This window comes from Chamaea fasciata, unplaced genomic scaffold, assembly GCF_029207755.1.
Source record: "Chamaea fasciata isolate MVZ Bird 193981 ecotype frontalis unplaced genomic scaffold, bChaFas1.0.hap1 SCAF_5, whole genome shotgun sequence".
NCBI lineage: Eukaryota > Metazoa > Chordata > Aves > Passeriformes > Sylviidae > Chamaea > Chamaea fasciata.
Genome location: NW_027094090.1, coordinates 10,114,572 through 10,136,214, shown reverse-complemented (window position 1 = coordinate 10,136,214; position 21,643 = coordinate 10,114,572). Strand labels below are relative to the sequence as shown.

Here is a 21,643-nt window from a genome sequence, read left to right as displayed (position 1 = left end):
AATCAGAATTGTCAGCAATTTGGGAAAAGCTTAAAATCTCAGAAATTATAAATTCAAATCACACAAATGTTCAAAGCTTTGCAAAGAACTACTGGATGTATACCAGACCAAATATGGAGCTCACAGACAGCAGAATACAGAGCTTTGACTTTTATATTTTTTTACACATATTTTGGTTGAGTAGCAAAATATCTGGTCCAAAAAGCTGGAGTCTTCTGAAATGTAGGTTCTAACTTGTTTTATTATAAAAAAATCACATCCAGGAGTATAACTATGTTCCTCTATGTTATGTGTGCATCACTTATTATGTTATACAGAATTTCATTGTCTTTGTTAGATTCATTAGTCCACATAGAAAGGTTAATTCCTCATTTAAGTGTGGGGAAAATTTAGAGCTGGTTCCATGAAACAGATTAAATCCACTTAAAAACACTTAAATACACTTTGTTACAGAATCTGAATTGGATATACAAGAAAATTTCATTAATCAATTTAAGATCTAGAGGTGGGCTTTTGTTACCAAATACGAATAGTTTCTAAGTTTCACTGGGCCTTCACCATTCAGACACAACAATTCCATTTTGGAGTGTACAGTTAGGCTTTCTTGCAGAAAGGTCAGAGGCCATTAAGATTTTGTTTCAGACAATATTCTATTTGCTTCCAGGGTAACAATGCAAAATAAAACTACATTTTTATGCCCTCATGTAATACTTCAAGATATATTTTGCTGCTGGACTATTCCAGGAATCCCTTATTCATTAAAGGATCTGCAATCATTTAAGCACTCATGTTTCATGGAATTTTATTGCACAGCAGAAAATCCAGGTTCAACTACCGTAACAATAACTATTTAAATTTTAGGCACCCAGATGTAATTCACCTTACCTGCCTAAAAGTTCATCAAATATGAAGGCTATTTTTAAAATAGTGCAAAGATTAACTTTTCCAGGGAGTGATTTAGCCCACCTATCTGGTTACTTAGTCTAGGAATATAGTGATTTTCCTCTATAAAAGTCTTTCTGAACCACCCAATGCACTCCCCAAAAGATCAAGATCTGATGGATCTCATAAGATGCAAAAGTAACCAGGGATGGGAAGAACCCCCCAACCCGAACTTCTCTACCAATGAAGAGATGTAGAGAATATAATCTTTTTCTTTACTCCCATTTTTCAATTAATACCTCTTTTACAACATAGTTTTAAAGGAGATGCTGACTCATAAGCTAATAGAACTGAGCTTTACTTTAGTCTGGCCCAGCAGACAAAAGACTGGTTTTTTTAATTATTTTTTTTTCATCATAGAAGATCCAGGGCCAATGCATGAGATATATCCTGTCATAAATTAATGATTCACACTTCCAGCTGATGAGTTATGAACCAGAGTAAAGAACATAGGAAACTGCCATTGTGTGTTCTGGCCTTTAAACAGCAGCAAAGATCTGCCATAATGTAATGCATGTGTTACACACAAGTCGTGCATTTCAGGGTCTTGTTTTACAGAATAAAAAGGATTTCCTTATAGCTCCTACTTTTTTTTCTTTTTCTTTTTCTTTTTTTCCCCAATACCAGATAAATTTTAATTGAATGCAATGTCATAGGGGAAAGCTTAATTTGACACAGGTCAAAATCCTGAATCCTACACTAAATTCTCTACATTCTATAAATTCTCTAAATTCACTAAACTAAATTCTCTGCCATCAAAGTGAAAATATTGATCTGAAATTCATTTTTTTTCTAACAGTCTCTAAACTAAACAGTTTAATGCTGAATTTAAAGCCAATGTTATGAAAAGGTCTACAGTAGCTAATTGAAAGAGCAGAACATTATGAATGCTCTGCAGGTTCATATGTTTAAATTAGTGATAATGAACATATATAGTACTTCACTAGCAAAGTGAATACTATGGCATCAGCTGATTCTCTGCTTTTACAGAACTAAACTGCAGTGTAGAAATATTCTTATTATGGTCAACATTTTCTACAATCCTAAAAAGAATATCCTAATAGTTGCATTGCTCTTCTAATCAAAGTGATAGTTACCTGTATGTCAAACTAACCACCCATCCTTCGTTAGTTTGTGTTGGGATTCCATTTACAACTCTCAAATGTTTTGTTGAGGCACAGGGAATGGCAGTATCTGAAAGCAGATCCAGAGATCACATTTTACTAAAAACAGTGGTAGGAAACCTGCACAGTTGCACATAAGGACCACAAGAAGGTCAATATTTATTATGTACTAACTTTCCTGTGCTAATAGAATATATTTTTAGGCCATCAAAACTACTTCAGTGCAGCTGAGTAGGTCTATTTAAATATCCACGTGGAATATAAAATACATACATTTAAACAGTTTTTTGATATCTACATAGTTAAAAAGCAAACATTGAAGCTCATTACCAAATCTCACCACTGGCAAGACACAACAGTGAGAATAGATAAAGGAATATAATAAAGCTATTCTCCATTTTTGTCTTGTAAAATTAATTTTGCTCAGTCTATATGGTGGGTTTTTACAACTTTAATTAATCTTTATTTTGTTTCCTAGCTGGAAAGAAATGCCTAGATTTAGAGGATAGTCATGCACTGCTTAGATCATACACAAACTTACCATCGAAACTAGCTGTAGTAGGAGTTGTATCACCTTCACCTAGACAGACACACAAGATAGCCACAATAGAAAATTAACATGCATTTAAAAACTGTATAAAATTCAACAGCAAATGCCATATTGTTAACTTTAATGGATCACAAAGTTTTAAACTTCAATGATTTCTTCAATACACTGCAAAAGCAGTATTCAGTAAGGCTTAACAAATGAGAAAAATTTTATTCCAATAAAAGGAAAAAAGAAATAAACATTTTGTAACAGGAATGTCAAGCCTTTTTCTTCTTGGCTGAATCCTGAAGACATCAGGCTGCCTATCATGTTCAATTTACATGTTTCATTCAAACAAGCAAACGCTGAAAAATGGAATTATCATTTTTATATAAGCTTTCAGGAACTATAGAAGTAATGTGATTAAATCCAAAGAAGACTGAAAGAAATTCTCAATTCCCTAAAAAACTTCGAAAAACATTTTGAGTTCCTATCAGCAAAAAATCTTATCGAAACGTGTTCCTCAAAATCTAGTACAGTTCTTCCATCTAGCCCAATTAAAAAAACAGTTACAAGTTTGCTTAAACTTGTTTCTAAATGTTTACCTTCTGTGACACTTACAGAATGACCCAGCATTATGAACTAGAGGTACAGGGCTAACTGCTGAAAACTTGCACAAAGTAAATTTAAACAGTCTCATCCACCTAGACTTCTGTTATTTAGAAAATGTGTATGTATACACACAGTCACACACACAGACACACACACACCCCCACCCACACATATAAGTATATTCATTATATAGATACAGTTATATTCACAGTTAAATTTCTATGTATATGTGTATACACATGCATATACATACATGTATGCGTATAGATGTATGCATTTGTGTGCATACATACATGTGTTTCTATGCATAACTGTATGTACGTGCACATATATTTATATAGTATTGTAATACTAGTCCATATGAACTACAATTGTGAAACTGGCATATTCCCACTCTGGTGTTTGATTGCAGAAATGTACTACTCACCAGTTCTGGACACCCTACAAATGTTTGCTGAGAATACATTCTTAGGATTTCACAGATCCAAATAATGAACTCAGAATAAGTGAATAAAAATATATATTTCTTCAGCTGCTATGCTTCATTTTTACTGAGACAAATAACCTTTTGCAGAGTTTTGTTTACTCTTCACATAGATGTCAAAATATCACCTGAGACTTCAAATATCACATTTTAGAGATGCTGGAGTTTGGGCTATGAGGAAATGCAGCAGATTGCCGCTAGGAACGAGTGTAACATTATCCTTAACCTCTAGAGATCACAGACGTGCATTAAAAAGCCTGATTTACCATTTAAGTGTTCTCCCAGCACATACAGTAAAGTAACTTAGAAATAAGAACTGAAGAGAAAGATTTTGAACATAAATGTGAATTGCGCATTTTTCAGCATAAAACTATCTTTTTCTACTTGTCATCAGTTTATTGCTGAATTCCCTAGTATTCTTAATTCTGTTTATTTAAGCTATTAATATTTAAACATTCAACTTTGGAGGCACAATTTTCCTAGTTCTTACCAGGAGTTAAATCATCCCATAAACATCCGAAAGCAGAATCTAACCTTTATAGCACATATACACTTCAGCATGTATATAGTGACTTATTCTATCATTACAAAGACAGATCACACAAAGAGTTTTTGAAGCTTGTAGCCCAGAAGATAACTCTGCCTGGGTTTCTTGAGGCCACAGCCAGCATTCTGACCGCTAGACAATTCTTTGTCTCCATCCAGCCCTCATTCAATAGCTAGATCTGCTGGAAAATGTTTGACCATCTGTAATAGCCCCTTTGTGCTCCTGCTGCATAAATAAGTCTTAAAAACTCCAAGCTGGTCAAGGAAAAGAACCCCTTGTCCATATATTGCACAAGCAGCTTCAGTCTGCTCCTTTCTCAGTCACGCACAGTTGATTCTTGACAGAATCACACATTTCCTGCTGCCACAAGTGACAATAGGAAGGTGTGCACAGGCATGTGGCACCATGGCTTCAGTGGGACTGCACAGCTGGCAGTGCCAGCGGCACACCGAGTACTCACATCGAGAAATAGGGCAGTAATCCCAGGGAACAAGAGGATCATCTGTGTAACACCAGGGACCATGAAAATCATCATCTGGATTGCGGCAATAGTTTTTCTTCAGTTTACTAACATCTGGTTCTCTGAATATTTGTATATGCCTACAGGGAAAAAAAAAAAATCAAAGTGTTGAAAAGCTTTATACTATAGCCCAAATTTTCAAAGGTTAAATGTTGTTTTGCTCCACACTGTATAATTAGCTGATTGAGAAGCCTACAGGTCAGGGTTTAGGGCTGGTTAAAATCAAAGGGAAGATGAGACCCAAATATTTTCTGGATCTGGGTCCAACTTTCCTCTGGTTGGTATTTTAAGCACTGTGTCCACTGGACAGCTGGGAGGCTTCCAGGTCTCCCACTCAAGCTAAAATCTCTAGATACCTTCAGGAGGGATTATTATACTGATTAGAAGACTGCCTGTGATGCCCTCAGCAAATCTGCAGGCCTCTCTGAGGAGCAGAGGTATTTTCTCCTGCAGGTTAACAGCACAGGGGAGCATTGAATCTACAAAGCTGAATCAAAGGCAAAAGAAAGGCAAACTAAGAAGGTTAGCAAGGATGAGCAGCAGGCAAGGAAAAAGATGAATGGCTCAGACAAACTGCAGTGATAGGTCACCTAAGTTGCAAGCCTACATGAAGCACTGCAGGGGTGAAATTTTGAGGCCAAAATCTGAAACAGAGGAAGATGTTTATTTTTGGCTTGTCAGATACAAGGATAGAGGCTTCCGTAGTTACAGCTGTACTGCTCCTTCAGTTCATAACCAACCACACATGCTGCCTCTAGAACACTCATAACCAGAGGAACTGTTGGAGTGAGACAGAGAACTCCCCAAAGAAGTTCCCAGATGGAAAATGTGTGGGAGTAAGAAAAGAAAGGCTGATCTGTGCTCCATTAGGAGAATACAGTTGCATCAAGAATCCAGTAGGTTTTACACTGCCTCATTCACAGCAAACTACAACTTATCATGCTTCTCAGAAAGCATGAGCTTAAACCTCTGCTTCCCTTACATGGGCAGCACACGGGAATATGTATCCTCTCTCTCAACATCTGTGGGAAGAAGCACATGTAGTCCAGGTGACGATACCAGACAGGGCCACTGAAATCTGCCTTTTTGCAATACAGCTTCCTCAAAAGCTCACTTCCTGACTTACACAGTCCTTCCAAGGGACAATGGCTTATGTGTACAGCACTGTGACTACAACAAGCACCAAAGCTAATATTGACACATTCGCATCAGCATCAGAAACTAAAGGAAAATGAAGGAGAAACTATTTTCATCACAGCCACTAGTGCGTGTAATTTCTCATGCGTAGCAGAACATTTTATTTTTCATTATCCCTTTTTTATATATACAGTCCTGATCATTCATTTTACGTCATCAAATAAATGAACTTGCCATTTCTACTACTTTGAATATAAAGCCAAAGTAAAGATAAACAACAGAAATTGCAGGTCTTTTTACTGGCATTTGACATCAGTGTCACTAGACTGTTGACTGAAGTTGAAGTCAGTTTCAGGCGGCAGGGGACATTAGGTGGTCTCGAGTCCAACATCCTCCTTGAAGCAGCATGAGTTATGAGGCTGACGACACAACCCTTTCCCCTCATTTCTGATACCCTCTCATTGTACCAAACTTTCAAGGACAGGGATGGGGGAAAATAAGCCAGTAAACTAAACACTAAGAAACATCCCAAAGCCTGCAATTAGTGGTTAGCCTGAACAAAGTCATGTTGTGCAATATAGTTAAACGCAAAGAAAAAAAGAAAAATATAAAAATAAAGATTAAGAAAACAAAGATATTAAAAGCTCCAGGGCATAGGGGCTACTTTAGAATCAATGCAGATGAAAAAGAGTTGCCATCTGGAGGCAGTATTTATTCAGGACTCACTGAACCATCTCTTTCTGTTTAGTACATACACACCTACGTAAGTCTTCAATATTTTTGTCCCATGTGGAGCAAGTTAGCCCAAATCTTGTCTTGGAGAGATTCCCCATGTAACTCTTGCCATTGCCACGATAACAATCTGAAAAAAGAAGGTTGAGATAAAAATGGAGGGTGATTGTGCAAGATTAAGAAGAAAACTCTTGCTTTTCATCAGTAATCCAAATAACTAAAGACAAGAGTTTTGTTTAGCAAATGCTATATACTATTAATCCGTCGTGTATAAATCAGATCAGAAGAAAAATGGAAAATAGTTTTCAAATTTACATACATAATCTCTTGTTTGAGACCTTTGTTCCCATCACAGCAGTATCTTAAATTTATACTTAAATTTTATTACATAAACTTGGAAAATTTCTTTCATAAATAGTTGGCTTATGATTAATTTAGAAGAGTCATACAGAATATCCTAAAAGTTTTCAGAAGCTAGTTTATACCAAACCAAGTAAAAATGGTCCCCTCCCTATTCCTCCCTCCACAAAAAAACAGGCATTCAATTTGGCTTTTTGTAGTTTCCAGATATTGGAAACAGCATATAATTCTAGACTTAAGTACTTCTTCAGAAAAATCAAAAAATCATCAGGACTTTAATTTTAATGTAATTCAAAAACTTGCCTGTTTGCTCCAGCAGAAGTCATGTTTAATTCATAAGCTTTTATGACAAGCCTTTTTGAGACTTTTCAAGAGAATTGTTTAAAATGATCAGTACTATAAAGACATTTTGCATTTAATTTCATATTCATCAGTATTTTTACTTTTTGATAATTGATCCTTTACAAGAAATACAGAATAACTATAAAAGTTTAGTCCTTTCTCTGACATAAGTCTTGCAACTGCAACTTTTTCAAACTTAAAGCAAAATTGGCTAAAATTCAAAGAGAGAGACGTTAATGCAGCCTTATATAGGGTTATAGGTCTGAGGTCTTTGCCTCAGTTTATGATGTGATTGACATCCATTCAGGATGCAACATTACTCCTTAGAGTAATACCAAAACCTCATGGGAAAAACATTTGGGTGAAGACTCATAGTGAACCTCACAGGCAGAGGTAGGTAAGAACTCAGAGGGTCAATCCCTTCTAGACAAGGAGGCATATGCAAGAAAATAAAAAGGGGGAAAAATTGCTTTTGGTAGCCTGATAATCCAGTTATAAAAAGACTGTGAACAAAGGAAATCATCTCAGCTGTGCAAAAAGACCTTTCAAACTAAGAAAGGTAAAGACAGTAGAGCAGATACATAGCTTGGCCTTGCCTAAAAATCAGATCCAATCAAATCTTTGCTGCAGTTTTCCCTGCTGGAATCACAAATTAAACTGTGAAAAGAATCTCATTTACACCACAATGAATCCCAAACATGCTAATAAAGCCAAAGCGGAACTCCGTAGGTGTAATGCAGACACAACTTTTCCAGTTTTCAAGGCTGTCTACTTGATGTTTGGAACAGCATGGCAGTCACTTAAAATCAAGTTATCACCCTTTCCTCTGTTACCTTGTTCATTTGATACATCACACTTAGGAATCTGGGAGCAATAACCAATACGGATGTTTGGGTCAGTGGTAAAGCACCAGGGTGATTCAGATCCATCTGGATTTCGGCAGTAGTTCTCCCTCAAATCCCTATAAAAATAAATATGTTAGCTCACAGCAGGGATAACCTAAACCCACCAATGTGGTCCATTGTTTTTTGTTATGAATTAACAAAAATACAGGCTCTTTCAGGTATCTGTGTTACTGATCAGTGTCAAGTGCAAGGAGATGAGCCAGTAAGAACAGTGTCCAGAAAAAAATATTAATGTAATAAGAATATGTTTGTGGAAAATCATTTTCAGCAGACATATGTTTTGATGGGATATAAGATTTCATTTGAAGATTAACAGTATTTTCATTCAGGATCCTCCATCAAAATTTGCATGCAACTGACATTGGATACACCTGCAATGCATTACAAGTGCTTTTAAATACAAACATTACCTGAGTGCTTAAAACTCCCTGTACTTTGAATGGTTCTGGTGAGTTTGGAGAAGCAGAGTGCTTTAGACAATCAGTAACTCATTTAAGAAACTGAATCGTGGAAAATAAAAAAAAGTGTATGTTGAAATTCTACACAGCTGTTACCTTTAAAGTAAAAGTTAGTCACAAGGGAACATCTTTAAATGTCTTTTGCAGCTTGCATGAAATATTCAAGCCTCTTAAATGTTAAGTTTTATTTCCCTGTCTCCTGACAGTTGTTGCCATGTTCTGCGCATCTCCATATTTCACTGTATTTTTTACATCTGCAGCACTTACTGATAACAGACTAGGGAAAGAATGGGCCTTATATGGCAATTCTTACCCATCAATAAAGATATTTAGTAAAAACTGGACTGTAGTTCCAATCTGGTCAGCAAGGTTTCCTCCCTTCTTAGTTAAAAAAGGACTGAACGAACATTGCTAAGGTAATTGCCTAGAATGAGTAGATTATTCACACCTTGGAAGTTTATGAACCATACAGAAAGGTGTGATGACCAGTGGTCACTCAAGTAAGAACAGTCCTATTGATGTATCTATATTTAGTAATGAGCCAGAAAAAAGGATTTAAACTATGAAAAATTATAGAAGTGCTTTCAAGTATTATAAATGGTAATTATAACAAAGAAGATTACATTCAGGTCATATTTAGGACATATTAAATTAAAATCAGTAATCAAGCTGTGAACAAGTATTTAGCTGCATGAAAAAAAATCCAGTGGTAATGTATCATTACTGTTGGGATACAGATGCCGGACTGGAACACATCCAGGAACTTCACAATCAAATTGGTGAATACATGCTTGAAGAAAGTTCATAAAAATCCCTAGAGTTTCAGACAACTTTCTTTAGAACTACAGCATTGAGTTGTGACGGACTGATTTTCCCAGGCATGAATGGTTTTGAGCCTCAGCAGGTGGAGTTGATGCATCAGAACACGGGGCAGGGACAAGGGCCCAAGGTCTGCTCCAGTGGCACAAACTGTTAAACACAGTAAAACTCAACCCTTTTCTCACTGCAGTAACAATACGCACATGTCTCTACTCACTTGCATTTGAAGTTCTCAGGGGTGATGTTGTGCTGGTGAGGGAACTGGGAGTCCCACCTCTGGCACGGGATTCCACTCCATATGGTGCTGACGGTGCCGCGGTAGCCCTCGCCCTGCCCGCGAATGCACGTCGTGGTCTCGGCTGCCGCCTCTGTGCTGTTCAGGGAGCTTTCCTCTGCAGACCCAGACAAGAAGTGCTCTTTCATTCTCTTAAGAATGGCTCAGGATGTCAGGTTTGAACTCTGCGTTACTGATGGAGTCATGGATTACATGATGCTCAAAACATGGTAATTGCTGTTCTTTGGTGAAATTGCCAATGTGATTATAGCATAATTTTCTCCTCTTCACATTTACAGCATCCACCAAAAATCCAAAATCAAAATAAGTGCCAGACTTTATGCTAGTTTATCTGCTTGCATGGAAAGGGTGCAATATTTTTCTTGCGTGAGACACCTGACCAATGCTGTACATTAGAGGTTAGAAGATATTCCCGGTTACTCTTTCAAGTTCAGCAAATACGATTCCCTCAGCTTTAAAAAACTGAGTGACCACCCACATGCACACAGTTAAACATGGTAACACATATTTGCAGGATTAAAATACAATAGGGTTTCTTTAAAGAATTCCCAGAATATCAGGTCACAGGAGAAAAAGATGCAGATAAAAAATAATTTAAAAAATATAGATCCTATTATAGGTTAATGTGCTAAATTCTTTGCGAAGGTTTGTTTTTTGGAGGTTTTTTATGCCTCATATGGTTAAAAGAAGAAAAAAAAAAATCCCAGCTTTTGAAATCAAAGATCAGTATTCTCTACAGAGAGAAAAATGTTTTAAAGACTAACAAATTCATCAGACTCAAGATCTCTTACAGATGTTGATATACTCTGCACTCACCCTGGTGTGGGCTGTCTTGAACTAAATTCAGAAAAACAGTGGTTTTTAAATGACTCATTCACATAACTTTAAAGTCTCTTTTTATTTCTTATGCAATTTTCATAATTGAAAATTAATGGCACAGATATTGCATCAGATATATACAAAGTAGTACAAAACTAAATACACTGCAGTAAGAGTAACTCTTCTGCAATATCCTCAAAAGTTCCCAATACAATATTTAAAAAGTAACCACATATCTGTTGGCAATTGCTATTGTTTACAAGACTAATTTTATTAATTATCTTTAAAGTATTAGTTGCCAGCAAAAAGTATGTTAACAACGTTCCTTAATTAGTTTTCTTCAAATGGTCCAATGAATAGAATAGTATTTGTGTTACTCATAATATAGTTCACTCCTGGCAACTTGAGCCAGTTCCATGAACTCTGAGAAAATATGGATCCCAAGGAAACCAAATGTCATAACAGATGGTTTTGGCTGATTTGCTGACTGATCTTTGACGTTAAAGATCATTTCCCTGTCAGATGATAACATCAAGTAGTGCAGTTGAATTATGCATTTATCCATGCATCCCTTTTGCTCTTCATCTGGTTGATGTTTTTAAATCAAGTGTCTCATGGTCAAATTCATTTCCTGTCCCTCCTTTCCAAGGCAAATGTTGTCCTGTTTCAGTGGGATATTGAGTTAGAAGCTCATTCCAAAGTCAAAAGGATATGGCACTGGAAGTATCACAAGGAGGTTTCTGCAGGCTGACAACTGCACTCTTTCTGGGGGACTCATCAAACAGTCTTGCAGCTAGTTGCTGTATATTTAGTCTTTATACATCACTTTTAAAATAATTAGATTACAAAAAGATGAATTCATACAACTTATAGTAATAAATAGCTGCAATATTTGTGTTTTCCATTATAAATAATATATGAAACCAAATGGAGTTATACTCTAAAATAGCTTCTAAGCTGATTATAGTGAGCATCGCTATGTCACATTCAAATACACATTAATCTTTTTCAAAAATACATGCTTTTCTTTTATACAAATGAAAGAGATCTGAGGAAAAACCTGGGGGGGGATGCAGGGGAGAAGAGCTCCCTAAGATGATAAATTTCAGCATACACCCTGGCTTCATAATATTTCCTTAGTAAATTAATAAATTAAAACTCCGTAACACTACGTACTCCATGAACTCTAGCAAAGTCTTCTTAAATACTAATAGTGTACAAAAAAAAAAAAAAATCAGTCTAACATAAGCAGTTGCAAAGACCTTATCTCTACACAAAAAATTGCTCTTTCAACTTTTATGAAGTGTATACAGCATCTACTTTGTACTCAGTCATGCTAAAGAAAAAGTAATTTGGTTGGTGTTTATATATCATTATGTTGGAATGTTGTTTTTTGGTTTTTTTGGTTTTGTTTGTTGGTTTATTTGTTTTTTGTTGCATTTTTTTTTTAATCACATGCCTGAAATGAAATAAGTAATGTATCAATTAATTTAAGCAAGGCCACAGTAATTTGGAAGAGCATTCCTTCTTGTACATCTGCAGATGTACGTGTCTGGACAGTGACCTCTACCTGTAGAGGAGATTTTACAACTTGGCCATGCCAAAATATACAATCTAAAGAACTTAACTTTCACATTGTCATGAATACTTGCACAGCCAAGCCACTTCTGGAAAGACTTGCTTTATAATGACTAAGAGAAAGTATTTCAAAATCTGCAATGTGATTATCTCCTACTACTTTGTGGCAGCTCTCAATAGGAATTCTAGTAATGAGGGATCACTAAAATATTCTTATTTCACTAATAAAGCAATTTCATTGTTCCAAAAGGTTGTCAAAACCTTCCCCAAATTCTTCTTGCTGTACCACCTGCATATACTACAAATGCCTAATTTTGAAACACGAAAAATGAGACTTCAAAATATTTCTGAAATTTAGTTCTGAAATTCTGAGGGCTTCTGCCCTCAGAACCAATTCCCATTGTGGCTATTGAGTCTCACAGAAAGCTCAAAACTTACCAATAAAGGCTTGAGAAATCCTTTATTCATCTGCCGATTCCACAAACAGGCATGATGGGAACAGTCTCCCTATTCCTGTTAATGAAAGTTGGGCTGGATATGCACAGGAACAGGCAAGAGCTTGAGGAGCAGTGCCTGCCTCACCAGACACTGCAGGTTATACAGCACTTGCCAAACTAAGTGCCCAGGCTGCCCAAGCCTACAACTTACATAGTCATCTCCATTCAGTACGGGTCTTGTTGTTGAGGCTAATTACTCATCACCCATATACCAAATTTAATAACTCTGAGCATGGGCATCAGATGTGCAGAGCATTGGTGAAAGAGCCCTAAGACCACACTCACTGTTCTCTTACAAGGTAAAATCAAGATCAAGATCAGGATCAAAATCTATAAAATTAAATTGCCATCCTTATCCCAGTAAATCGTCTAAAATATAAATTAAGATCTGAAAACCCAAGAGATTGTTCCAATGAGGAAGACAATCTGAATTTAGTTAGATTCATTTAAAATCAACAAGCAATCCTTACTTTGCAGTACTTACTAATATTTCATATTGGAAGTTCCTAGGGGTTTTTTGCTTCAATTCACAATTTTTTAGTTCTGAACTGAGATTAAAAATACTGTTAAAGAAACATCACACAAACTACCACCTTATAAAAGACAACTATTTATCATTTATGGATTAAGTTTCACTTCTTACTCCTGTAGGAAAGTTCATTATGAACAGAGGAATTTGGTAATTGTTAGCAGCATTTTCCTACTTTTGAACTTTGTGGAGTTTTTTTTTTCTTTTTTAAATTCTGGATGACTAAGATTAAATATGTAATTCAGACAGCCACATGTGGGGATTTTCCATTAGCAGTATTTCTACCTTCACATGTTCACACTAAAGTCCCCAACCAAGGGGCAATAATGCAAGGATATCCTTTTATTTTCATAAAACCCTCCTTTTTTGATACTTCAAAATACATAACTTTTATTAATACAGGCCAGCTCATGCATTCATAGGTGCTTAAGTAAAAAGATGAAACACTATCCAGAGCCTTATGTGTAAAGCCACAGACAGTCTTCTCAATTCTGGTTCTCACAGCAACGCCAGCATGAGGGAATCAGCAGGGGCCTTGAGTCATTTGACAGCTGAAGTAACCAGCTATTTCTGACTTTAATCCCAATGACCCAGAAGAAAATCCTGCACAGATTTTATGTCAATGGTGAGAATCATACCGACTTAGAAAGAAGGTGGAGATTTTGCTGGAGAATTTGTCTTCTTTCATGATAATACAGCCTATGTATTTGTGGAAAAATACATAATTGGAAAAGAAGCAGAGTCCTAAATTATATCATGAGGAAAATACCAGTTCTTGCTTATATTCATGCAAATGTCTCTTCTACAGTGTCTACAGAAGGAGAATGTGCCCTGATTTGTAACAAAACAAAACAATTTTAAAAGTTGATTCTAAACGTGATCCATGCAGTTCTGCAAATGTTAGTAAGAAAGCTGAGTGATGTTTTGAAGCTGCTCCCGCTCAGTTACACTGCTTTCAGGCATCCCTTCCTTTAGCAATGGCACTTACAGTTCTGGGCACTAGTTTAGTGGCAGCTCCTTCCTTTCTACATTTACTTCAAGGTACAGTACAAGAATGTACTGTACTACCATGACACAGTATAAGAATGGAAGAAAAAACCCACTGATTTTCAGTGTTTTGCTTTTTTTTCAGTAAAAACATATGGGAAAGCGAAGAAAGCAATTATAGCCAAGCTCAAGAATCACAGTAGTGAAGAACTCATTGTCACCTGAAACCTTCACACATACAATTAATTTGTCCATGAGCACAGACAGATCTTTCCACGCTGTTCCAGTGTCTACAACAAGGCTTTATATTCAAACAATTTTTATTTAAAGTGTATTTAAAAAAAAAAAATCTCCACACATTTAGAGTTCTTATATTTCTCTTTCAAATTATCCTAAAAATGATGAAAAGGATTTGAGAAGGACCCTTTTTGAGGAAATATGGATTACACTGTTGCGTAAACAGTAAACACTGGACCTATTCTTTGTCTCTTTGTAAAGCAAGATGGAAGGTAACACTTTATCAGCTACTAAATATCAGTCTCTTTTCACTGCCTGCTTTACATAAACATCTTTATTTTACACAAATATTAACCTTAAATGAGTCTTATTTTAATTTCTTTACATACAATGATTCAACAAATAACTCTTTAATCAAAACTATGTGTTTGGTTGAAATCTGTTTCTAAAAAATGAGTAATTTCATATTGGCGGGTTTTTGCTTTTCCAAAAGCTGTGAGCACAACACAGTTCATTTTAGATCTAGATTCTCAGTTTTGGTGTTTCATTACTCATCCTTTCCCATCAAACCAAGGCTTACACTGAATCTTCTCAAGGCTTTTCAGGTTCTGGTCGCCCCTGACTGTGACTACTGGTGACAAAGGCTAAATCCATAGTAAAGGCATCTGGGTTAGCTGGATGTCAGATAAGCATCAGTGAAACACTGTCTTTAGCAAAGTAATTCCCAAAAGCTCTGCAGTTCTCAAATGACTGATATACACAGCTTCCTTTACGGGCCTCAGCACCTTCCTAAAGCTCATCCACAGAAGAGCTGCTACCCGTTTGTTTTTTTTGTTGGGTTTTTTTTTTTGTTTTTTTTTTTTTGTTTTTTTTTTTTGTTTTGTTTTTTGGGTTTTTTTTTTAGCAGTACAAATTCCCTACTCTTGTCTTCCCTGTAGTCAATGTTCTCATTCATGCCAAAATAACAGTCATTTTCCTTTTTCATGTTAGCTGGAACTGCTTCCATTTCTTCATTTCATCCTACACTTCTTCATTGCTGTTAGTTGTCCTTTTATCCTCTCTTCTAACTAAAAATTGTCTCAAGCCAAAACCACAGACACATATGTGAGCAACTTCAAACCAGTCCTGGGGTCCCCAAAGTCTTAATCCAAATCCAGTTTTTGCAGCTTGAGCCATCTCTAATTCCTAATTGCTCCTGTCATCTCTTTCTCACAGCCTTGGCTGTAAGCCACAATGTTTTATGCTGCATTCTGTGCTTGGAAGTAAAATTACAATGCCCTCTCTCTCTTCAGTCTTAAAACCATATTTATTTTCTAAACGCTTCCTTCCACCAACTTTTTTGCTGAAAATTTTGTATATGAGCTGTTGTCAGCATTTTGGCTATAGAGCACACTAGCACTCACGACATGTAGCAAAAGCCACAAGCACTATGCTGCCTTGTGGTCACTCCCCAAAGAGAGGACACCTACATTTTTGTATATAGTCCAGGGACTTGGATTTGCAAAGCATTTTTTCCTAATTAGTATTTCTTGTAAATTAAATAAACAGTCCTCAGCATAGGAATTAAAAACCTGTGTGAGAATCCAAACCACAAAGCTATAAAGACCTATAACTCATGATCTCTTTTTAGTGTTCTGAGATTGCAAACAGCCCCAGCTTCAGAAACGCAGAGCAGCCACTGAAACCCAGAATAGCCAAGTGTTTTGGGCTCCCTGCTAGGAGGTGGGAAAACAGTTTTTTTATGAGCCTCAAGAAAACCAGAAAACTGAAAACAGGGTTTTGATATTTTCTGTTAGTATTCTGGCCATCAAGATGGTGATTTAACAGTAGCATCAGCAATAAATTCCCTCACTGGAAAGCATGGAGCACCACTGCATTTTACATAGAGGTTCATGTGACATGCTTGTGAGAAAAACCCTTTGAAAATATCAACTGGATTAGCATTTCAAGACCACTACTTTTGTATTTTTCTCTCATATAGATTGCCTTATTAATTTCAAAAGACACACAGTATTCTGCAAGGAAAATACAGTTTTACATGTGAAATTTCCACTGATTTTAATATAGTTTCTAACTGAAGGAAAGAATTTCTAGTTTCTTCAGTGAACTTTTGCCTAGAAATAAGACAAAAGGCTTTCATCACAATATTAAAATCGTTGCACTGTGGTTTTTTAAATTTCATTTTGATATTTACATTTTGTTCAGGGCTCTCCTATGACCTGGAAGACAAAGGTGATAATATAGTAGTTTTCAGGATATCTCCCACCCAACTATTTTATAAGGCTGAGGCCAGAGTGTAGATACTGGAAGTTGCATGGGGCGTAAGCTTACGTGACCAACAAAGCCAGATGTGAATCCTCAGAACACTGACACATCAGCTCAGGAAATGCCAAAGGATAAAGGTTCATAAAAGTTGCATTTGTAAAACAGTCAGCTGTAACTTAGGAATAATTTTTTTTTCATAATAGTAATATATTTACCAGGGGAAAAGAACAGTTCTAGTATGTTACACATGATTCATACGTTATCTAAAAATTGGAGAAGTGTAGGAAGCACAGTTTCACTTAAAAAAAACAAACCACAAACCAAAACAAAACCCAAACCAGCACAGGCCAAAAATCCAAAGCAACAGCTCCTTACTTAATGGAGTAACTAAAAACTTGGAAGATGATTCAGTTGCACAGCTAAGCAATCTGTGTTCACAAAGAAGAAAGTCTGAGCTTTTATCAAGCTTTGATAAAGACCCCTTTATCGAAGATTATCAATAAGTCTAGATACAAAGACATGAATTATTCCTGCAGTTCACAGGTAAGACTTTCAGTGTGGGTGTGACTTAAGTTTGCCTGACCCAAAACAAGCAGTAATCCTGCCAAGTTTCTTCTGTCTCTGGAGAGCCTGATTAGACATTGCCCAAAGTATGAAAATAACTTTGCCTTTTTAACAGTGGACTAATTTTGATAATTTAACTACCTTGTACTGGAATTACAATGACATAAGATAGAGTAAGATTAATTACTCTACATCGGGAGGTACAGAATATTCTTACTCAACCTTTGGATTTCAAAAACAGACAAATTGATTAGACCAGACTGAATCTCGAATACATTAGAACTGGCCTAAGTTATGAAGAGCCAAGGAGAGAAAATTCTGAATTACTGGTGATTCAGGCAGAAAACATGATATAATTTGTTTGATAAGAATTCTAAGTGAAGGTGGAGAATCCCTCTTTAGGCAGCAGCTGCTCATAAATAAAGTTTCATGTCAGAGCTATTACCTCTTCCCTGTCACCCATCCCAATATTAAAAGCGTTTCTCAGCAAAACTGATTCCACCATCTGCCTCAGCCCCAGTATGACCAGGAAAGTCTAGAAGAATTGCTTTGTGCAAGTTTTCAAGGAATGTCCAAGTGTTTTACCTTTTTCTTGTCCCTTTACTTCTCATTTAGGACATCTAATTATCAGTTAAAAAGAGCTGTCAGAGGTGACACCAAAGTTAAAATGATCTGAGCTTTGTAGACATGCTGCAGGAAGCTCTAAAATGCTAAACAAGAGCATCTCAAAGTGAGTATCCAATAACTGTACACCTTAATGACACTTTGATTCAATTCTGTGTCTCTAAAGTGTGGTTAACAAATGCCACAATCTTGTAGCTGATGCATGAAAAGAAATTCATTGCCTGTGGACTGCTTTGATATGGAGTGCTGAATAACACAGAGAGACCCATGAGGAAATTAATAATTTTTTTCTTCAGCACAAGAGTGAATAATGTGCAGGACTCAAGGCCTTGAACTGCAAAGCAGTGAAGAGTTGTTAGCAGAGGACACTGAGGAGGGATTGTGAGTGTGCACCAAATGATATTTGATACTCTCAAATGATAATGCAAGCGTCCAACAGGGCCAAACCAATACTGTACATGAGACTCTCATGATTTTGTTGCCTCACTCTTTTAGTTCTTGATTTTCGTGCATTTTAATGCAATATACAGTATATAAGATATACACATATTTCAGAGGTAAATAACACACAACTCTTCTTTCCTGCCCAGATTAAATATAAAGTTTTTATAGGAGACCCCCTTTGAAACCTATGTTTTAAAAGCCAATGAAGGGAAACGAATGAACTAGTGGTGGTCCTACACTGCTTGAAATATCTGTGTCCAGATTTTGGAAAGGAAAAGGAAGTAATAAATTTTGCTTGAACTCACCACACGTTTTAATTGCACAGAACTCCCAGGGGGTGTTAGGGTCAAGAGTGTAGCACCATGGTCTCAGTTTGCCATCAGGATTGCGGCAGTAATTATCATCAAAGCCCTTGTCAGGATATCTGCAAACCACAATGAGAAACGTGTCAGGGAAGTCTTCCTGGCAACACTGCACTGCCTTCTACAAGGTACTTAAAGGACAGATTTCAGCACAGGCAAACAAGAACCGGTTCCTATTAACCTTGGGTCTGATCCTGTAGGATGGATACAAACACGTTTTTAACGCTGTTAGAAAGTTAATAACACATAAACACTTTCCAAATCTGCAGCAGAATCAGACCTCCACTGAGGGGACTCCCTGCTGTGCTAATGCACAGGGTACGGATAGGCCAACTCCACTAATTGCTAAACTCTTGCTCTTGCATCTGTCAACTGATGACCAGACATAGAAGCCACTCATTTTTTTGAAACAGAGCAATTAAATGCGGATTATCTAAAAACTGCCTGCCATGCCGGACTCATTAAGAAAACAGGTTCTTCAGTGCCACAGCCCTGAGTTCAAACTGGAAGCTATTTTGAGTAGCTGTGCTAGTAATGATAGCTCCATTTCTGTAACAGAGCTCATTTTTGGTCATGCCCTCATCTCAAGCATTGGGAGAAAGAAGGAATAAAATAAGGAAATAACTTCCGTCTCACTTTATCTCATTAAGACTCGATATTATTGTGCTATTGTGTTATATTTAAATGTTTCCACATTCCTACAGCCATCACTGATGATCAGACAGACATCCAAGATACAAAGGGTTTTTTGTATAAATATGGGATACTAACATCTGTAAACTTGAAGGAGATAAGAGTATCCGGTTGTTTTGGTTTTCTTTCTCTAGTGAATACAAATTGTCTTGTCCTTCCAGTTTCATTGAAATATGTTTGCAAAAGAAAGAAAAAGTAGATTTGCCTCTGAGGGAAACATGCAAAGTATGCAAGAGAACAATAAAGTTAACTACCTGGGAACTTGAATCTATTTACAACTGCAAGCAGATGTGCTTCACACAAGCAAAGGAAAATATGATTTACAAGTGTATTTTTTTGCTAGGATGCTTTTTTCTGTCAAATGATCAACCTAATTTTGACTCATTTGCAACTTGATCTCCCACTTCTTAGGAAAAAAATCAGGTTCCTTCAACTATACAAGGGACAAGGATAAGATTTAAGTAGAATTAAAAAAAAAAAAAAAAAAAAACAACCCAACACCAACCCACCCCAAAACCAAAATGACACCAAAACCACCAAGGAGAAACTTCACCAAACTGCAAATTCAATGCAGTCAAGAGCATGCTAATTTCAGATCTAGCAGCTGGTTTTTGCTTGGTTTAAAACAAACTGTAAAGAACAAGTTGTGCCCAAAGATTTCCCAAAAATTAGTTAATGGGCTAATAATAAAGCAGAAAACAATATAGGTTTGGCCTCCGAGTAGGTGCAGTGGTGAGCCTTGATGCCGGTGGAATACGGTCCACATCAAATAGCGTGGAAAGTGCATTTTACCACACAAGAACCAAGGTGAGTCCAGGAATTGCAAAATATCTCCAGTCACAGCTCACAAAAAGCATTTGAAACAGCTCTTGATGTAAAGAATCCATGTTCTAGAATACAAATGTCTGCCTTTTCACTGAATGCTCCACCCTTCTTAATATTATATAGCATGTTCCACAATATATCAAAAAGCGGTAAGTTATTAATTAAAACTTAAAGCTAGGTAGAGACGTTCTTACAGGATCAAGCTTTGAGTGCCTACATGGGATGGAGTAATGCCTGTGAGCTATATCTTTTTATTCTTATCTAGATATTCTTGTCCTCTTCTAGAGCAAAACTAGACTTCCCAGTCAATGGTTCTTCCCCCAGTATTCAAGGAGGCTTCTGTCTTCCTTCACACCCAACAAGCAACAATTGCTATAAGAAAGGCTAACTAATACCATTAAGAAACAAATATTAGCAATAAGATAAATAATAGGGCTTCAAACTGTTCCACATAATTCAACAGGGAGCCCATGCAGGATTCCCTGAGAGTTGTCTCTTTGTTGTGCACACTCCTCCTTCCGCAGTACATTTGGGCACAGACTCCTTTCTTAGACCTAAGAAAGAGCCTGAGGTGTCAGACATCTTCCAGAACTCTACAAATTTCTGCTTTTCCCCCCTTGAAACAAGAGTAGTTGTACTTCACTGCCAGAACTGAAAAGAAGCATCAGGATACATATCTGGTGTCAAAATCATGGTTTTACCTCAGGATCTAGAGAAAAGGGAGGAGATTATTACCCAAAGAAATAAAATCTACTCTTTTTAAAGAGACAGATGCTGATCTCCAGCTCTCATGGAGATAAAATGAAATTTAGTACCTAAAGCTCTTCACCAATATTTCTTTTCCCCCCTTTTTTTCAAAGACATGTTAGACTGGAAATTTGATTTTTTATAAAGTAAATTTTCATGCAAGAGGCATAAGTCAGGGTACTAATAAAAGGATATCTGCAGTAATTCACCTCCTGTGATGCACTTCAACCCTACTTCGTTCCATGTAATAAATATTTTCTCAGGATGTTTGAGCAGAAAAGCACAAAAAGCACAAAAAACTTTTCCCCCTTATGCTGCTCTGTGCCCAAGACATTTTCCTTCCCTCCATCCTGAGGCATAACTGTGCCCCTGAGAAGTACATAAGAGAAGCAGAGTTTCAGAATATAAGTCTGCAACCACTAATAGCTAAAAAATGGGCCATGCAGGAGCTGTTTGGGGGGATTCATTCTGCTCACTACAATCATGTCAAAGCAGACAGTAAACATCTTCAGTAACTGATCTCTGAGGGGAGTAAATGTGGAACAATTCATTGAGGTGACAGAAAAGTGAGTTGTATTTACCCTGAGCCAAAACCACTGTCCAACAGCAGGTAGACTGATGCATTTGGAAAGATTACCATCTTTATTCCCTTTCTTCATCATTGCA

The 21,643-nt window shown here is 36.7% G+C and overlaps 1 protein-coding gene across 1 annotated transcript in view; it reads right to left on the bottom strand.

The window, feature by feature from the left end:
- The window catches only part of HGF (hepatocyte growth factor), a 49,817-nt gene that overhangs the window by 6,619 nt on the left and 21,555 nt on the right, over nucleotides 1-21,643 (bottom strand). The window contains exons 8-14 of the mRNA XM_066184510.1: nucleotides 18,656-18,774; nucleotides 9,729-9,903; nucleotides 8,163-8,290; nucleotides 6,655-6,757; nucleotides 4,699-4,838; nucleotides 2,608-2,646; nucleotides 2,040-2,136 (exon numbers count right to left, since the gene is read on the bottom strand). Of these exons, the coding sequence (XP_066040607.1) occupies nucleotides 2,040-2,136; nucleotides 2,608-2,646; nucleotides 4,699-4,838; nucleotides 6,655-6,757; nucleotides 8,163-8,290; nucleotides 9,729-9,903; nucleotides 18,656-18,774 (801 nt within the window). The remainder of the gene's footprint in view (nucleotides 1-2,039; nucleotides 2,137-2,607; nucleotides 2,647-4,698; nucleotides 4,839-6,654; nucleotides 6,758-8,162; nucleotides 8,291-9,728; nucleotides 9,904-18,655; nucleotides 18,775-21,643) is intronic.